General features: G+C 41.3%; 1 protein-coding gene across 8 annotated transcripts in view; it reads right to left on the bottom strand.

The window, feature by feature from the left end:
- The window catches only part of ZNF521 (zinc finger protein 521), a 452,135-nt gene that overhangs the window by 114,334 nt on the left and 317,286 nt on the right, over positions 1 to 20,515 (bottom strand). The window contains exon 6 of one of the 8 annotated variants that reach the window (XM_063923626.1): positions 12,250 to 12,536. The exons of 6 other annotated variants lie outside the window; for them this stretch is intronic. In XM_063923626.1, the coding sequence (XP_063779696.1) occupies positions 12,523 to 12,536 (14 nt within the window). In that variant the 3' untranslated portion in view covers positions 12,250 to 12,522. Of the gene's footprint in view, positions 1 to 12,249; positions 12,537 to 20,515 lie in introns of those variants that run through there. One more of the 8 variants, XM_063923627.1, reaches the window with a different exon arrangement.

Genomic DNA, 20,515 nt, shown 5'->3' on the forward strand with positions numbered 1-20,515 from the left:
ACTACCGTACTGTACTGTGTCTGCTGCTAATATAGACTGGTTGATAAAGAGATGTAGTAGTATGTATGTATAAAGAAGAAAGAAAAAAAAACCACGGGTAGGTGGTATACAATTATGGACGGACTGCCGAGTGCCGACACAGAGGTAGCTACAGCCGTGAACTACCGTACTGTGTCTGCTGCTAATATAGACTGGTTGATAAAGAGATGTAGTAGTATGTATGTATAAAGAAGAAAGAAAAAAAAACCTCGGGTAGGTGGTATACAATTATGGACGGACTGCCGAGTGCCGACACAGAGGTAGCTACAGCCGTGAACTACCGTACTGTGTCTGCTGCGACTGGATGATAAATAATGATATAAAAAATATATATATATCACTACTGCAGCCGGACAGGTATATATATTATATAATGACGGACCTGCTGGACACTGTCTGTCAGCAGAATGAGTTTTTTATAGAATAAAAAAAAAACACCACACAAGTGAAGTCACACGACGAGTGTTTAACTTTTTCAGGCAATCACACAATATAGTATACTACTAACTATACTGGTGGTCAGTGTGGTCAGGTCACTGGTCAGTCACACTGGCAGTGGCACTCCTGCAGCAAAAGTGTGCACTGTTTAATTTTAATATAATATGTACTCCTGGCTCCTGCTATAACCTATAACTGGCACTGCAGTGCTCCCCAGTCTCCCCCACAATTATAAGCTGTGTGAGCTGAGCACAGTCAGATATATATACATAGATGATGCAGCACACTGGGCTGAGCAGTGCACACAGATATGGTATGTGACTGAGTCACTGTGTGTATCGTTTTTTTCAGGCAGAGAACGGATATATTAAATAAAACTGCACTGTCTGGTGGTCACTGTGGTCAGTCACTAGTAAACTCTGCACTCTCTACACTTCTACAGTACTCCTAAGCTCCAGTAAATCAGGTCAATCTCTCTCTCTCTCTCTCTTCTAATCTAAATGGAGAGGACGCCAGCCACGTCCTCTCCCTATCAATCTCAATGCACGTGTGAAAATGGCGGCGACGCGCGGCTCCTTATATAGAATCCGAGTCTCGCGAGAATCCGACAGCGTCATGATGACGTTCGGGCGCGCTCGGGTTAACCGAGCAAGGCGGGAAGATCCGAGTCGCTCGGACCCGTGAAAAAAAACATGAAGTTCGTGCGGGTTCGGATTCAGAGAAACCGAACCCGCTCATCTCTAACGACCACTGTCTTTCATCAACTGAGCAGCAAGTGAAACTCTTGCCACTTGTTTCAAATGCTATAATGATTATTAACTTATTTTGCAGCTAAATGGACTATCTAATTTTCCATACTGAGGGGGGAAAATATAAACATTCTAAAACATAAGGTCTTCCTAAAACTGAATATAAACTAATTTTAGTTATTTACAGAAAGGCAATACATACAGGCATATGATGATATATAATACAGAGACTTCAACCAATGGACAAATGTGAATTCTGCAATGTTAGCTACAGGAGTGTTTCTATACCCTATCACCAGGGACGTAGGCCCTTAGCTTTAAGCTCCATACTATAAAACATTCAGAAACAGACTTTTAAACATTTTAATATATTTGCATTTATAGATAAAGAGGGATTTGGAATTGGATGGATCTCTGTACATGGCACAAATGGAGAGTTTTAGTATACAGCGCAGATGCAAATTTACACATTTTTGCTTATGTCTGTCCTATTCTGAGTCAGACAGATCTTTGCCAGATCCGACTTTCTATGAAATAGGCATTTTGGGGCAGGAACAGGGGCGACAATGCGTAATAGTGGATCTATTCTGACTTGTGGGCGTGTTATAGGCATGTGTCTAAATCTCCATGTGACAATGGGGCAGATGTATTAACCTGGAGAAGGCATAAGGAAGTGATAAACCAGTGATATGTGCAAGGTGATAAAGGCACCAGCCAATCAGCTCCATTATGTAAACAGTTAGGATCTGATTGGCTGGTGCCTTTATCACCTTGCACATATCACTGGTTTATCACTTCTTTATGCCTTTTCCAGGTTAATACATCTGCTCCAGAGTCACACACATGGTGAGAAGAAGCCAAATTCTGAAAGATCTCCTGCACCTAACATGTGTCATGGTGCAGGTGCAGATACTATATTAATGTTGATTGTTACTGGTGGTGTGGCTTTCTAATTGCAGATAACAGATCCTCACATTAGCTGTGTGGAATCTCTCAGTAGTATAAGCTAGTAAATCTGGCTTCTGCGGCTACCCAGAAATGCAGCCATTTTGTGTCCTACTCATAACATCCCCAAACTGTTTATCAACCGGTTAGCTGACTGTCCCTGGTGGTCCTGTGACTAGATACATACTGTATATAGGGGGTAATTCCAAGTTGATCGCAGCAGGATTTTTGATAGCAATTGGGCAAAACCATGTGCACTGCAGGGGAGGCAGATATAACGTGCAGAAAGAGTTAGATTTGGGTGGGTTATTTTATTTCTGTGCAGGGTAAATACTGGCTGCCTTATTTTTACACTGCAATTTAGATTGCAGATTGAACATACCCCACCCAAATCTAACTCTCTCTGCACATGTTATATCTGCCTCCCCTGCAGTGCACATGGTTTTGCCCAATTGCTAACAAAAATCCAGCTGCGATCAACTTGGAATTACCCCCATAGTCACACACACACACACACACACACACACACACACACACACACACACACACACACACACACACTCCAATTACCATACCTCCCAACATTGAAAATTTTTAAAATCGGGACTCCTGTGCGGCAAAGCTGTGTGCACCACCCAAAATGGATGTGGCCTTTTAGAAGGGGGGTGGCTTTGCTAGAACGCTGCTGTTGCGAGACACGCCTCCCGTTTTCTCACTGTGAGGGCATGCCCAGTGATCGGTGAGCTGCTGGCATGCCCCAGTCCCTCTGTCTCCCATGAATAGACACTGTGCACATTTGCACTGCATCTATTCACTGCTGCACTGCTAAGAACAGTGAGTGACAGAAGGCCTCCCAATTGCCCCCACCACCACCACGGGACACTGCAGCCTATGGGTTGGCCAGCGAGACAGTGACCAACTGTACTGTGAAAATCAGGACATTTGGGAGGTATGAATTACAGATGTGTTCTCCTACACCCAGCCTCAATACGCCATGCAGTACAAGATGTCTGGCAAGGTTCCATGCAACTCTTCTGACTCTGCATCTTTTCTTATGAAAATGCATCTTATTCAGAACGCAATGTGGCGAGGATGCACGCGGAGACTGTGCTGATTAATTGATGTATGACACTTATATATTGTGTGTGACTGAGTCTATATACTGTACTTAGCAGAAGATAACTTTTATTAGAAAAAAGCTTTGGCTGCTACTTTGTAGCACTTTGTATACAGATTCAGAGACTCAATCGCACACAGATATACCAGTGTCAAATATAAAATTAATCAGTACAATCTCCTCGTGCGTCCCAGTCTCACTGTGCTGCGAATAAGATGCATTTTTGGCCAAAAAGACACCAGACGCTAAAAGATTCTCATGCGATCTGTTGTGCCAAGAGGGGCTGTTTGGAGTGACTGCTGCAAAGCTGTATGAGGACACATCTGTAGGTGCGAGTTGTTTCATGAAGTGAAATGAGTGCGCGCTCCCAAGAATTCTCCAATCCAATTAAAAAATGCCTATTGGTGGTACTTGCAGCGGGGTTTGCGACTTGTGATAGAAGTGCATGAAAAACTGGGGTTACCTTCCTGGACCCCAGAAAAGGGTCAATTTCATTAGCAGAATCATATAGAAGGATGTTAGCGGTCAACGGAAAACACTAGAAGTTTTAAAAGGTGTCAAATGGCCGATTTGTGCATTTATTTTCAATAGTAAAAACAATTATAAAAAGGCAAACTTTTTCATTTACTTTCATAAGAAAAAGAAAAAAAGAAAAAACTAAAAAAAAAAGTAGGAAAATGAGTGACTTTAAAAAATATATAATAAGCAATTATTTTTCAGAAAATAAATACTAAATTTGGGGTGCATAAAGCAACTAAAAAGTTGATTTTGGGATAACTGGGGTCCATTTTTTTTAAACCCCCAAACATGACATATAATGATTGGAATAATTAGGCTAATTAGAAATTTCCAATCTAATAAATCATTAGGGGGATGCGCAAGGAGATCTGCATGGTGTCCCAACATTTTAACCTTAAAATAAGGATTTCCCCTACCATATCTCACCCTCAGTAAGGTGCGAACGGAAAAATGTGAGTTTACTCTGCCTGGTTCAATGCAAGTTTCTAACTGGACTTCAAAATGTGAATTTGCACCTAATAGGATTGACTATGGGTCCATGTAAATTTGAATCGGAGTAAAAATTTAATCTAAAGTAAATCACTAGGAACAACAAACGGATTATAATCTTTGTATCTAAGGAGTCTATGTACAAATCATTGGAGAGAGATTAAGTGGATGGAGATAAAGGGCCTGATTCATGTTAGTAAGTAAAGCAAACTATCAAGCAACTTGACAAAACCATTTTGCACTGCAGGTGGGGCAGATGTTACATGTGCAGAGAGATTTAGATTTGGGTTGGTTATATTATATGATGACCTAGCTAGGCTTGAGAAATGGTCAAGAACGTGGCAACTACAGTTTAATGCTAAAAAATGCAAAATCATGCACTTGGGTCTCAAAAACCCAAAGGCTAAATATAGTATCAAGGGTACTATAATGGAAACTACTGAGGAGGAAAGGGATTTAGGAGTCACTATTTCAAGTGACTTAAAGGCAGGAAAGCAATGCAACAAAGCAATGAGAAAGGCAAGTCAGATGCTTGACTGCATAGGGAGAGGAATCAGTAGCAGGAAAAAAGAAGTAATTATGCCACTGTATAGGTCATTGGTACGGCCTCATCTGGAATACTGTGTCCAGTTCTGGAGACCCTATCTCCAGAAGGATATAAATACATTAGAGAGTGTACAAAGAAGGGCAACTAAAATGGTGCATGGCCTACATCACAAAACGTACCCAGAAAGGCTAAAAGATCTTAACATGTATAGTTTGGAGGAGAGAAGGGAAAGGGGGACATGATAGAAACTTTCAAATATATCAAGGGTCTTAACAAAGTTCAGGAGGGAAACATTCTTCAAAGGAAGAGAAGTATTAGAACTCGAGGACATACACTGAGACTGGAGGGGGGGAGGTTCAGGGGAAATTTAAGGAAAAATTACTTCACAGAAAGGGTAGTGGATAAGTGGAATAGTCTCCCATCAGAGGTGGTAGAGGCTAAGACTGTAGAGCAATTTAAACATGCTTGGGATAGGCATATGAATATCCTTACAAAGAATTAAGGTTCAAAAAGGGTTGACATTACCTAAAGGATAAAAAAAAAAGGGGCAGACTAGATGGGCCAAGTGGTTCTTATCTGCTGTCAAATTCTATGTTTCTATTACTATGCAGGGTAAATACCCTACCCAAATCTAACGCTCACTACACGTTACATCTGCCCCACCTGCAGTGCAACGTGGTTTTGCCCAGTTGCTTGATCATTTGCTTTATTTACAAATATGAATCAGGCTCAAATGACCAGTCAATCAGCTCCTAACTGCCATGTTACAGGCTGTGTTTGAAAAATGACGGGAGCTGATTGGTTGTTAGTTTATCTCTTTCCACTTTATCTCTGTCCAAGGCTTAGTAAATAGACCCCATAATCAGTAATGTGTCTGCCATATTCTCCCCTGGACAGCCTCTTACTATAATCATAAACTTTTCTACCACTGAGAGTAAAATAATTATGTAAGGACAAACTATACATCGCACCAGTAAATAAAGGGTCATAAATGATTTGGAAAATCAGGTAATCTAAACAAGAAGTGGCATCTGCAATGATACTGTGAGACCCCTCTCCAAGGGCAGAAGGGAAACAGTCCCTCATACACTAATACAGTACATATAACAATAATGTGGGTTACAAGGAAAAAAGTAGCTCTCTTTCAAACTGGAATTAAGAGAAAGAAAACACAATCAAAACAGCAGTGTTTCTCACCTGGTATAATACAGCTTGTCATTATGGCTCTTCCTTTCACTAATGGTCAATTCAAAAACATGCCTTTGTGTGTGACATTTCTGCCAGTGCAAACTATCATGGAATGGCTTTAGCGGGGACGGCAGATTTTGCAGTATAAACGGGGTTGTTGTTGTCTCAATATCATTTTGTCTAAGACAGACCAGTAAACACAATTCCTCTCCCTATAATTATTCTTATTCTCTAAGGCTCTAGAGTGAGCCTTCCTGCCGTAGATTTAATATCCAGTGCTGTATCCATATGTGCTGCCCTTGTCTGGTCCCAGAGCATATAAACTCCCCTATTAGCAGCCCTAACTGCTTAATTATGCAGATTTTTTTGTACCTGCCTGCCTGTAAAATGACTGTCTAAGCTCATCCCCCACCCCTTTTACTACTTTCCTTTTTTATTTATTTTTTGCACCATGCTGGATATTCTAATGAAATTGGCATAGGGAAAGAATCTGATTTAAAGTAATGGAGGTTGGATCAGGCTGGCAATTTGTCCTTCCTGAGAGTTAGAAGAAATTTAAAGTCAAATGCCTTTATCAGGCTGTCCCCTATCACTCCCAAGGAGATCTTAGTTTAGTTCCTGATGCTTTCTGAGTTTTCCTCAGGCTGTCCAATCAGCACATCCACTAGGGAGCCTGGTCTACCTAGCAAAAGTCTCTGTATCTAGTTACAGGACCACCAGGGACAGTCAACTAACCACCCCCAAGCCTTCAGATGAAAACCTTTTCTAACAAGGCCGCCCAGCGCCAATGAAATAACACACATCTGCATATCCACTGGGTCCCATGTTTCTTGTGCTCATGGATTATGTATCTTGCAGCCTCTAATAAAGAAATGCAGTTCTTTGTTTAATGTTTATCTTGTGCTTGTTAAGCAAATGCTAATGTTGTATCAGAATGCTTTAGTGCTATTTGGGTTTCGGGTGATTTACTACAACACAATCTGCTGCAGAGTAAATTTGGAAGGAAAAAAACACTGATACTGGTATGAGAAAGAAAATAACAGAGTGACGGTGGGGGGGGGGGGGCACAAGACCCTAGACACTGGCAATCTCCTACTGTATATATGTCTGCTTCTTGCTGGTAAACCGCTAGCATGTTATGTCAGCAACGGATTAAGAACAATAGTTTCACAATTTAATAAAGCATCCAACTGATCAGATATTCTCTATGCTGTAAGGTTGTGTTAAAAACCAAAGAGGAAATAATACAGACTGGTCAGCAGTAAAGATAAAAAGACATGGATAGATACAGCATGATCAATGGCCTATGCCTTTGCACGTGTAGTCACATCAGATGAATTCAGAGGTAAAACCAATCAATCATTAAAAATAATTTATTGTTCCCAACCTATATGCAACTTTGGCCAGATTAATTTACTCCGCCAGGCAATATAGATTGGAGTCACTCTATTCTTTCAGGAACCCGGAGTCATCTGCTGGAGTATAGGGATTACTCAGGTTGCTACTGACTCCTCCCACTACCAGGCTTCTACACTAGCACCTGGAACCGCTTATTCCACCAGGCTTTAACAATGGCACCTGGACCAGTTTTCTACGCCAAGCTCCTACTGTACACCGGCACCTGGAGCAGCTTACTCTTGAAATCGATGGTCATGCTGCTGCAACACTCCTAGTTGGTAACATCTAATTCCCCACCCTACACTTACTATTGACCTGTATTACGCTTGGTAGCGGGTAGATACAGTTTACATCAGTGACTGCCCCAGTGAATGTTACAATCTATGGACCACTTTTATCAAGCCTTGGAGAGTGATAAATAGCATGGTGATAAAGTACCAGCCAATCAGCTCCTAACTGCCATGTTACAGGCCGCATTTGAAAAATGACAGAAGTTTATTGGTTGGTACTTTATTACCGTGCTATTTATAATTCTTCAAGGCTTGTTAAATCTGGGCCCCAATATTTCTAATTATATCAAAACTATTCTCGAAAAACTTTTACTTTTTTTTTTTTTTATAAAGATGTTTAATCAGGTGTTTCTGACGAGGATTCTCCATTGCAAATTGATGTCCCTGCCCTTGTGGTTGCTATTATTATTAATATTGAGGATTCCACTACGGTGGCTAAGAAAACTGATATGTTTAAACGGCAGAAGGCGGATAAAAATCTATTACCCCATTCTGACCACTTGGTGGACATCAGGCAGGAACCCTGGTCTAATCCAGGGAAGAAATTCCCTCTGTCTAAACGGGCCTTGGCTCGCTATCCCATACCTCCCAACTTTTGTGCTGCAAATGTTAAATGTTAAAGGTTACAGTTACAAAGTTCTCAAAAAGTCCTCCGTTGATGGCCCCCTGGAATCTTTGGCAGATTTAGTGAGAAACACACATAATTAGTCACCACACACTATCTTCACTAATTTTAAATAATCCTGAATCCTAACATGGACAAGTTTCTCAACCATGTAATCTATGGTTCTGTTAGAGTTAGGACATTTACTGGTGATTCCCTTAAGAAACTTCTCACTATAAAACAAATTATACAAATATGTTACAATATCTCCAACACAAAAATAAGTACTAAAGTCAGTGTTGTACTGTATCTATAATGGTTGCAGAGTCTGTGTTGCACATGGGTCCACAGCGCGCACCCAGCACCCATTCATTTAGAGGCACCAAGAAGGGGGTGGAGCTAATTACCAAGCAATAAGTGGACCCTGGAAAAGTTTCTGTTAGGTCGACAAGTGTAAAATGCTACGTAAAGTAGTAAAGACATGCCGATAGTACAATTGTAAACATGCTGTCAAATCATTATGTTTACAGTAGTACTGTACAAAATGACACCCCTCCACCGGTTACTCTTTATTTGGAATTAATGTTCTTTTGGGTCTCATGTCTAAATAAACAAAACCATTTGGGTTCTGACTGTGTATGTATTATTTGTACATTTTATCATGTTTATTATTAAATGTTATTGTGCTTTGTGGTGTTTATAGCCTTTTATAGTCTACTCTGTTTAATATACAACTGAATTGCTGAATCATGATATAAAAAAATATATATATAGCAAAAAATATACAGTATGCCCCTATTTGGCCATTTCAGATGTTTCAGAGGTATATCCGACATATGGATTGTTTTACTACATACATTTTTTACATGTACATTTATGGTAAAGTCAAGAGCAAAATAAGTCTAAGATACAACAATACGCTCCCAGGCACCTGAATTATAATTGTCTTTTTATTTCATCCATCAAATGGCTCAGGTACTGGTTCTGCCAACATGCAACATTGCTATAATAATTCAAACAGCTTAATCTTAGCAGGTCCATTCCAAATCCCAGTGATGATCCATTAAGCCATCCATGAACTTAATCAAAATACAATTCAGATCTTTCAAATACCACAATATTGTACATTTTGTGCAAGGACTATAACCCAGGAGGCATTTCCCTACACAAAGGGCTTAGTTTACAGACCAAACAGAATTGCAAACTAGTACTGGGAATATTCTGCTGTCAAATTTAAAATGATATATGTCATAAATATGCAAGATTTATTTATATTTGTCAGTCAAAACATTTAAATGCACGCTGCCATTAGAAAAAGCAGACATAAGAATGCATGGAAACAGACTACTAGGCAGGCAGCTGACTTTGTTCAAAAGCCTATTTTACAGACAACACAGATATAAGAAATGTGAAAAGCGGAAAAAACCCTCTAGAAGTACAAGACGGCAGCTCTGTCTACTTCCTCATCTAATTTGATCATAGTAGGCACAACAGCCAGACTATTACAAAGTAGAGCATTAAAGTTACAAGAAGGTCGGTATACAAACTTCTTGTTTACAGTACAGGGAATTCAGCAATAACTGGATTTTTGGCCTCGCATGGTCTACGGTTTTCTGCCTCTGCTCCTGATTGAACAATTCTTATTGTCCTTTGAAAATGGAATATATTACATGAATGTTCACTTCATTAAAAAGAAAATAATATCTAAAAGGTATATTACCATAAATATGTTCAGTAAACCTAATGGCCATATGTTATGCTACACAATGAAATAATGTTTTTTTGCCGTTTTATTGTTCTTACTAGGGTGGCCAATCCCAGGCATAGGACTGAAAAATAGTCAATCTCGGGATACTGGAGTTTGTTTTGTTTTCAATGTCGTCGTCCTCCAGCCCAGCCCACACAACTCATCGTCATCTGGATGGCCGGATGGGTGCTTGCTGCGGGGCAGTGCGTGCGGTGAGGTCCGGATGTTGGGGGGCAGGCTGCACAGCGTGACCTCTGACATCACATGCAGGGGGAGCCGGGCAGCGTCTGAGCTTCCTGAAGATGCTCAAGGCTGCCCGGCATAAATAAAAAAAGGGGGGCTGGATTATCCTGAAATTCCTGAGATTGGAAGCTCCAATCCCGGGATTGAATGCAGGACAAATTTTTGGCCAAAATCCCGCAATCCCGAACCCAGAATTGGCCACCATAGTTATTACTATTAATACCAGTATAGTGTTTTATGCATTGTTAAAGCATTTTATTGCATGCTTTTCTAATTTATTTAGTTCTTATATATATAATGGCACTTGTAATCAGTTTGATATTTTGGGGTTCCGGATGATAGATCGACAGTAAAAATGTAAACAGTTAATGAGCGGGCACCATATGGGCGACATGCATTAGGTAAGACAGGTACAAAATGTCGCCAGATGTGCTAAAATTTTATTGTCTCATTGTATTAAAATAAACCTGTTATTTCTGCATTTAGGGGTACATTTACTAAGCAGTGATAAGAGCGGAGAAGTGAGCTAGTGGAGATATTTCCCCATCAACCAATCAGCAGCTCTGTATCATTTTATAGTATGCAAATTATAGAGGTTACTTCAGTGCTGATTGGTTGATGGGGCAACTTCTCCACTGGCTCACTTCTCTGCTCTTATCACTGCTTAGTAAATGTACCCCTTAATTACAAGTTTGAATATTCTCATTAACATTGCAACATTGAGGTTAATTCTGCATATACATCTAGAACAAACAAACTAAAGGTAAAGTCATATCCCAGGTTTTATATATACAGTCTGTTGGTTCTCACTGGGCAGTGCCAATCAAAATCTCCAGCATTTGACATGACAATGGTCGACACAAGTTTTTTAGTATTATCATATTTTTTTCAACTTTCTCATCATTTACCATCCACTTGGACTACGACAGGGAATAGTAACAGGTGCCTAGCACAGTGGTAGTGGAACGAGGCACCTTGCCCACAGCGTGGCGAGTGAATCAAATCTGCGAGGGTATACATTTCCACTAATATGGCTTTGATATGGTTAAATATACAAAATAACACAAACCTTTTCCGTCGAACTTTTGACTATACGGTGTCACCCTATTGACTGTCGACCTATTAATTGACGATCGTTTGATCCATACCCAATATTTTGTGCATGCAATGGATATAGAGGGTCATTCAGACCCGATTGCATACTAGTTTTTTTGCAGCGGTGCGATCGGATCTGAACTGCGCATGTGTATGCACCACAATGTGCAGGCGCGTTGGCCGCCGGCGATGGGCATCGCCAGACAGCGATGGATTTTACAAGGAAAGTGATCGCACCAGCGATTGCAAGAAGATTGACAGGAAGAGGCTGTTTGTGGGTGTCAACTGATCGTTTCTAGGGAGTGTCCGGAAAAACGCAGGTGTGCCCAGCCATTTGGAGGGAGGAGTCCTGACGTCAGCTCCTGGCCAGATCATTGCAGCGGCTGAGTAAGGCCTAAGCTGTGCAGATACTGCACAAACTTTTGTTTGTGCAGCTCTCTGCACAAGCATTCGCACCCCTGAACATCAACTACCCCCTCCCCCTGTAGGCAGCAACTACCTGATTGCAGCACTGCAAAAAAACACTTTCCAAAGAGAGTAAGTATGACTTAGAAGGGCACCATGTGTGTTCTAATGAAAACTTCAGCTCAAAAGTTAACCAGGAGTGATTATTAAAGAATTGATACTTTCAGTGAGTAAATCAGATAAGAGAAAAGGTGGTAAATTGCATAGTTTTGGTGTTTGGAATTTTATTTTCTGTAACGGCTGTTTGGTAAAACCAAAAATAAATTGACACTGGAACAGAAGTTTTCAGAATTTGATGAACAGGGTTATAAGTTTTTATTTTTCATAAGTAGATTTAAGTTAACATAAATGATAAATAAGGTGCACTTATTGATCTTTGGAGAATATGAACTGAAGTAAGATGTCAAGGCTCTGCTCAGACCATTGCAGATATAAAATACAGTTTTTACAGAATGCTTAAATAGGACCAAAATAATGTAAACAAATCCTATGTTGAATTCCTTGCTACCACAGTACGTTATTTAATCACTACAAAGACAGCAAAGACACAGCAACCAGCTGTAGGCCCGCATTTAATGGGTGGCCCCAGGGCACTCTTGCTGTGCCATCCCCTCACTCTAATTTGTTGACAGTTCCATGTCCCCAACCTTCAGAAAGTCCCATCTGTATAAGAGAAATAAATGGTTTAATGCTGGCGGGCAAATGCGCCACAACATCTCCGTTCCTTCACACTTAGCACAAGCACATATAAAATAAGTACAAAAGTTGTCAAAGTTATTAAATAGTGGGCAGTCTGCCCCGCTGCAATTCTGCCATGCAATGGTGAGGCCTGTGTTGTCTTTCCACAAATTTGTGCCTGATCATCAGATAATGTGCGTCTCCTGTTTTACTGCTATTAATGCAGCAATCCCATGTAAATGAGGTGTGTGATGTTTAACATAAATCATTGGGGCTGGTTAGAATGCAAATCCTGTAATACCACTTTTACACTCGCACTCCCGGGTCACTCCCGGGATGCTTCCCGCGATGCATCCCGGGATGCATTCCCGGGACTGACCCCTTTCACACTGCATTAAGACCTGGGATCGACCCGGGACAGCCCCATTTACACTGATCCCGGGATATCCCTGCAAATGCATTAGTATGTCATTAGAAATGGCCTTGGGCTCAGAAAAGATGACATCAGCTTTTCTGAGCCCAAGAAAGCTCCAATCCAAGTCCTTTTAACAGTCCCGGGATAGTGAATCCCGGGACGGACCCTTTCACACTACACAGCTTCCCGGGACGGTCCCGGGTTCAACCCTGCTTTTGACCTGGGATGAAATCCCGGGATGCTCGTCCCGGGAAATTGTCCATGTACCCATTTACACTGAGAAGAATCCCGGGATGATGCGCGTTCACGTGCAATATCCCGGGATTTTCCTGCGAGTGTAAAAGGGGTATTACTAAACCACTGTCCTTGTTTTTTTCCCCAGCTTGCTATTGCTAATATATAGTTTTGCCATTTCCATGTTGTGATTTCACTACCATGGTAACCATAGTCACATGGCACATTTCGTATTGTGGTGAGCAGAGATATTTTGGAATGCCACTCTGAGTTCTATTTTCACTGTAATCTCCCATACACCTTCTTTCCCCTCTGCCATAACTTAACATGCTACGGCAGTCATGTGTCTGGTAGTATGTTTTAAAAAAGGTACTTAATTTGCTATTTAAAGAAAAATAGGCTTCTATTTGGGATTGTTGCTTTTAACATTAACAACATAATCAGGAAGCAGTCTCACCCAGAACGTACACTGCCTTTTGATCTTTATTTGTAAAAAGAATAACTGTCTAGTTCTACAGTGCACTTTCTGAACCTGAATATAGAAATAGTCTGTTTAACAACTGTTCCAGAAAGTTAATGTGCAATTATTCTACAACCGTTTATTGCACAATCGTGTTAAGTGTTCGCTCTAATCACTAATCTTATGTAGTATAGCATAGGATTGTGCGCCACACTATACAAAGATGAAGATGATCCACCCAATTTCACAGGTGAAGATGATCCACCCAATGTCATAAAAATATGGGTACTAGTCTCTGACAGTCCATGCTGAAACACTGACCACAATCTTTTCACAAACAAACTGCAAGTAGTGAGGCTTGTGCCATTCCTTGCAAGCTTGTATTTTTCAAGTGACAAAGTAAACGAAATACTGATAAAAATACACAAACACAGATATATTATCGCCTCAGTCGTACTCACATGTACAGATGTGTCCTCATACATATACTGTAGCCTCAATATGCCACACAGCATCAGATGCCTGGCGCAAGTGAGCAGACAGGTCCTGTGCAACTTTGCTAGCGTTGGGCATATTTTTTCGGCCGAAAATGGGTTTTAAATGCAATGCAATGTGGCTAGGATGCACCAGAAACTGATTAATTTGATATGTGACACTGGTATATTGTGTGTGACCGAGTTTGTATATTGTGTGTGACTAAGTCTGTATATGGAGCAGAACAGAATGTGTATTGCAAAAAAAAGCTGCGGGTGCTACTTTGTACAGATTCAGAGACTCAGTTACACACAGATACACAAGTGTCACCTATCAAATTAATCAGCACAGCCAAATGGTGCGGCTAAGCTGCATCACCTTGTGACTAAGATACATTTTTGCCAAATAAAGATGTAAAAAAGATGCCTGACACTAGAAGAGTCTCGCTGGACCTGGCGTGAAGAGAGGGGCTCTTTGGCGCAACTGCAGCAATAATGTATGAGGACACATCTGTATAATTGTTCTAATTGTTATAGGGGCTGTCTATAACTCTGAATGAGTGATGACTAATACACTGCAACCCAGCACCACACTAACATAAAATCACAGAGGAGAAGAGGATGCTGCCCCCTCCATGCAAGGCAAGAAACATGGGGAGGATGTGAAATGGAGTGTAGGACTGCAGCACTTCCACTGGTCTTGATTACTCACCTTTATATGTGCACATACAAAAATCCGGGGCACTGAGAGAAGGTTAAGGTGGATGCTGATAATGGCCCACTCTCATCTGGGAAGCACGTTTCAGCCAAAGTCGGAGAAACAGCCTAGTAGTTTGGCATGCACAATCTTGATAGGGAAGCCGGTTGGGAAAATATAAGTCTGAGTTTGCGGAGGTCTGGTATTTCAGCCGAGGTTGCCCGTATTTTCTAAAGCAGCAATTATTTACACGGCAAAATCAAGTTGGTTGAAATCCAGGGCCTCCGCAAACTCTGACCCTACTACATTTTCCCATATGTGTTACGCTGGCAAGATGGCGGCAACTGGCGGGACGTAGTCAGTAAAGAGACGCAAATGAGCCAGCAGCCCTATTTTTAGTTTCAGTCCAGTTCCGTTGTTGTGTAGTATCGATTTATTGAAACAAGCCGCAAGTCAGATCACTATGGATTTGGTGATCTGTGTATGGAGAGTGTCTGCAGGAGATGTGTCGCAAATTTAACTCAGGACTTAAACAAAATATTCTTTTGGCAAGTTGACTATCTCATTTTTCCCAAGTGAAGATTTTCATATTTATATCGGTGACACTTATTATTGCTTTACAGAAAGCTCTGAACTAATCAGGTGTAAATGCCGTTCCCTAATCTTAACAATTCTGGAAAGCAGAAAAGCAGAGAAGGAATCCTGCTGGATTTCCCTTAGCAACCTGACAGGAGCCCACAAGGTCGGCTGGCAGGAACTGCAGAAAATTATACGGTGGGGAATTATCAACTAAATTATTTCAAATACTTAGGATTTTAACTATGCCTCCTATTTCAGCGGTCTCCTGTTAGTCATACCAGTCATAGAGAATAAGACTGATAACGTCAAAGAGGCTTAAGGAAATGTGTGTCTTTTATGAGTATCTGCGAGAGGGACGCTCAGAGAGAGCCTGTAGATTGCACAGATAATGTACCAGGTTTTTTTATTTTTAATGATTGCAGTGTTAGTATTAGAGTATTTGAAAAACCTAAAGGAACTAGATGCATTTCACAGCCCTGTGACAGCATGGTTTAACAATTAACAGGTAATGGGGGGAAAAAATTCTCAGCAATTAAAAATCTGATTTTCTGAAATGGAAAACAGCACCAAACGTCCACAAACCCCTTGGAGATGAGGAGCACATCTTCCACAGGAGGTGTAATGCTCTTCATTGTGATGGATTGCTGAGTCCCCAGGAGAAATACGAAGATAATGAAGGTATATACTGAAGAGACCCCCAAAGGTCCTTGTTGATTGAATAGTCTCAAGAAAGGTGCTAGGAATTGGATTTCCTTTACAGAATGGTTAATCACTGAAGCACCTATTAAATAACTACTAAATCTAGTTACTTTTACAAGTACAATGTTTCAGAAACAAAACTAGATGCAGTTACACAGCAGTCATAGGATCACATCAGTATTCGGTTGCTTATTCCTAGGGTCACAAGACTGATAAGTATTAATGGAGGTTATTATAGTAACCTACATCAAACTCTGGGTTTGTTTTGTTAAGTGAGACTGACATCCCAAAAGTAGCCGATGATCACTGGGGTATTTATAATGGGTACAGTGTGTGCAGTGTACAAGAGCCCCCAGGGTCCAGAGGGGTTCACACTGCACACCGTGCACCCATTATTTTTAATACTTACCCTCTAGAGTCCCACAGCCCTGCAGAAATCACTGGGAAAATGGGCGCTACTCCATTTTCCCAGAGATCTGCGCATGCGCTCTAGGCTCTGGGACAGTGCTACAGCGCTGCCGGCTAGAGAGTACGGGGCCCAGATGGAGCCTGCACATGGGCCACCTCCTCTCTAGATAAGCCCCTGCTGATGATCTATTTACTAAGCCTTGGACAGAGATAAAGTGGACCGAGATAAAGTACCAGACAATCGGCTCATAACTGTCATTTTTCAAACCCAGCCTGTCACACGACAGTTAGGAGCCGATTGGCTGGTCATTTATCTCCGTCCATTTTATCTCCATCCAAGGCTTAGTAAATACACAAAAAGTACTATAAGACCCAACCTTAAGAGATGTGGGCCCCAATATTTAATTTATAATAGGAGGGAGCCCCGTTATTTTCCTAATCTCTGCCAGAGTAATCACATAAATATGTATTTTGAATAACCTTTCAAATGGATCTGACCTACACACATTTACTCTGCTAAGAAATTAACAAATATAGATTTGTATATATAACTACAGTATGGGTTTATTTAATGAAATGCTGAAAGGAGCAAGTATACAGTATATCACAAGCAAGTAACAACCCCCCCCCCCCCCAAAAAAAAAAAAAACAACAATGTTTAGTTTTATATATCTCCAAGAAGCCCATATTTAGCTGACGATACAGAGGCTTTGATTAAATTAAGCCTTGAAAAGCAATTTTATGAATTGCAATATAATTACAATAAAAGACAAAAAGACTATACACAATATCCTTAGGGTAGTCAAAACTCCAAAACTCCACTTGACCAACCAATAACGTTTAACTGAATATATAATTACATACTGTATCTGTATTGAAGGGATAGGACTCCGGGTTTGTATTGGCAGCAATTAAAATATATTACATATCCAGTCTATACCAAAAAAAAGTTTTACTGTATCTGTATTAAGAGATCTATTGAAAATGTAATGTTTAAAATGTTTTAGTTAACAGAAACTTTAGTTTCTTTTGGACCTTAACAGTGTCATTTCTTTTACGTGTTTAAATAAATGATGGATAATTTATGTGGGCCGTAGATTTAAATGTGCACCCTACACTGGTGGCATTGTGTGCATTCAATCATGAGCGATGGAAGGAGTTTACATGTTAAGGCTAATTGAAATAATAATAATAATAATAATGATAATTTTATTTATATAATGCTCCTTCTCCAACAGGACTCAACACGCTTTACAGACATCAAAACCAATGCACATATACATAATATTTAAGTAATACAGCAATAGACAAGCCACACAGACGTAAAAAAGAAAATCTAGAGCACACATAAGTATAATGCAAAACTGGTGTAGTGATTCGGGGTAATAACTTCCATGGGTTGTGTACTCTGCCCTCAAAAAGCACCAGTTGAGGCAGCCATCTTGGGCGCGCTGCCTGGGATTACCCTGGGTGGAATAGTACAAACTAATGTCTGAGCAGGCGAATGCATTAGGTGGTTTGCAGTTATTACAGGATGCAGACAAGATCCCGCCGGACGGAATCACGGCGGTCGAAATACCGACACCGGGATCCCGACCGGCACAATCCTGACATATTCTCCCTCTGTGGGTGTCCACGACACCCATAGAGGGAAAATAAAATAGTGTGCCAAGCATAGCGAGGCACCATGCCCGCAGCCTGGCGAGCGCAGCGAGCCCACAAGGGGCTGCGTTGCGCTCGCCCCCCTGTCGGGATTATGCCGGTCGGGATCCCGGTGTCGGTATTTCGACCGTTGGGATCCCGTCCGGCAGGATTTCGTACTGATCCCATTATTACTAAACTTCAGGGGCGCCAAGAGGAGGATGAGGTGGATACAATTCACCCGGACCCTGGCTTGCCTCGGGGCCCAACAGGGAGGTGGTTGAATGGTCCCATTTCTGCATGTACATTCTTAACAGTGCACAATATGTTGGGCAGAACATGGCCATGGCTCCATGATTGGCCACACCACGTGTTGTTTTGGCGGCCCTGTGAAACTCTGCTATTCAGCCTTCCATCCATGGAATGTTTATATGGGAGTCACCTGCTCACCCTTTAAATTCCCATTCCAGCTGTACTGTCATCTATCAGAGGAGAGTACTATTAATAGGATTAAAACTCTCAACTCTGTAAGCATGTACGCCATAGGACAGGTGAATGGACACAAGCTGATTTTCATATACACAAGTGTCCTAGTTGCATGAAAAGTTAGAATGGGTTCTCTTCTTTATTACCAGACACTACAGACACTGAATGAATGCAAGTAGATCTAGGCAATGGTGTGACCCCCACAACAGCAATGAGGGCCTTACTAAATAGTGGTCAATCTCCAAAAGTGTACAGTAATAATAATAATAATAATTTTATTTATATAGCGCTCTTTCTCCAATAGGACTCAAGGCGCTTAACAGATACATAGCATAATATAGTACAGAAAATAATGAAGTACATTTTCATAAAATACAGAAGCATGAAGATACTAAAAGGGACATTATGGAAATGCTTGAGTAAACAGAAAAGTCTTGAGTCTACTTTTGAAGGATTCTATAGTTGGGGCCTCTCGCACTGTGCGTGGAAGTGAGTTCCATAGAGTCGGAGCCGCATGACTAAAAGCTCGACCCCCAGATGAATTACGGTAGATTCTAGGTACTGCTAAAAGTCCTTCATCTACAGATCGCAGTAATCGAGTGGGGCAGTATGGTGTCGGAAGCTGTTTCAGGTACCTTGGGCCTTGGTCATGTAATGCTTTGAAACTCAGTAAGCCAATCTTGAAGATGATTCGCCATCGTACAGGCAGCCAGTGAAGGGAGTAGAGGATGGGTGTTATGTGGCTAGAACGGGGCTGTTTGGTTAATAGCCTGGCAGCTGTGTTTTGTACCAGCTGTAAGCGCTGCAATTCTTTTGCTGGTAGACCAAGGTAGAGGGCATTACAGTAGTCTAATCGAGATGATACAAATGCATGTATGACTTTTGGCATATCATCTGAGGGAATTAAGTGCTTGATTCTGGCTATGTTCCTCAGGTGAAAGAATGAGGATTTGATTGTGGCTGATATCAGATGTTTAAGTGTCAAGCCACCATCCAGGATAACGCCAAGATTCCGCACACGATCACTGGTCTGTAATTCTGAATCCCCGAGTGTAAGTCCAGTTGGTTGGCTATGCTGCAGTCTTGTCCTTTGATGGTGCGGTCGTATCATAAGGACCTCTGTTTTATCCAGGTTCAGTCGCAGCCAACTGGCGCTCATCCACTCCTGTAGTTCAGCTAGACAGCCATTTAGGGTTGCTATTGGGTTATCAATGCCCGGAGCAAAGGACAAGTACAGTTGTGTATCATCTGCATAGCAGTGGTAGACCAGGCCATGGCGCCTGATTATTTCACCCAATGGGAGCACGTATACTGCAAAAAGCATGGGGGATAGTATAGAACCTTGTGGGACACCACATGGCAATGGCACTGGTGGTGATGAGTATAATCCAGACGATACTCTCTGTGACCTGCCTGTGAGAAATGATTTGAACCAGCTTAGGACTGTGCCATCCAGACCACAGAAATGCATCAGTCGCTCAATCAGAAGCCCATGGTCCACGGTATCAAATGCTGCCGAGAGATCCAGAAGGATTAATATTGAACAGTCACCTCTGTCTTTTGCCATCAGAAGATCATTTAACACACACACCAGGGCTGTTTCAGTGCTATGTCTTCTCCTGAATCCTGATTGAAATGGATCATAAATATCATGGGTTGTCAGGCGGGTTTACAGTTGATTTGCAACGACTTTCTCAATAACCTTTCCTAGGAAAGGAAGGTTTGATACCGGTCTGTAGTTGGTCATGCAGTCGGGATCTAAATTAGGTTTTTTAAGAAGCGGTCTAACAATTGCTTCCTTTAGGGGTTCAGGAAACATGCCTGTCTGCAAAGAGCAAACCCTTTCATTTATAAACCAGCAGGGGAAGAACT

The sequence above is a fragment of the Pseudophryne corroboree genome, chromosome 5, assembly GCF_028390025.1.
Source record: "Pseudophryne corroboree isolate aPseCor3 chromosome 5, aPseCor3.hap2, whole genome shotgun sequence".
Taxonomy (NCBI): Eukaryota; Metazoa; Chordata; class Amphibia; order Anura; family Myobatrachidae; genus Pseudophryne; species Pseudophryne corroboree.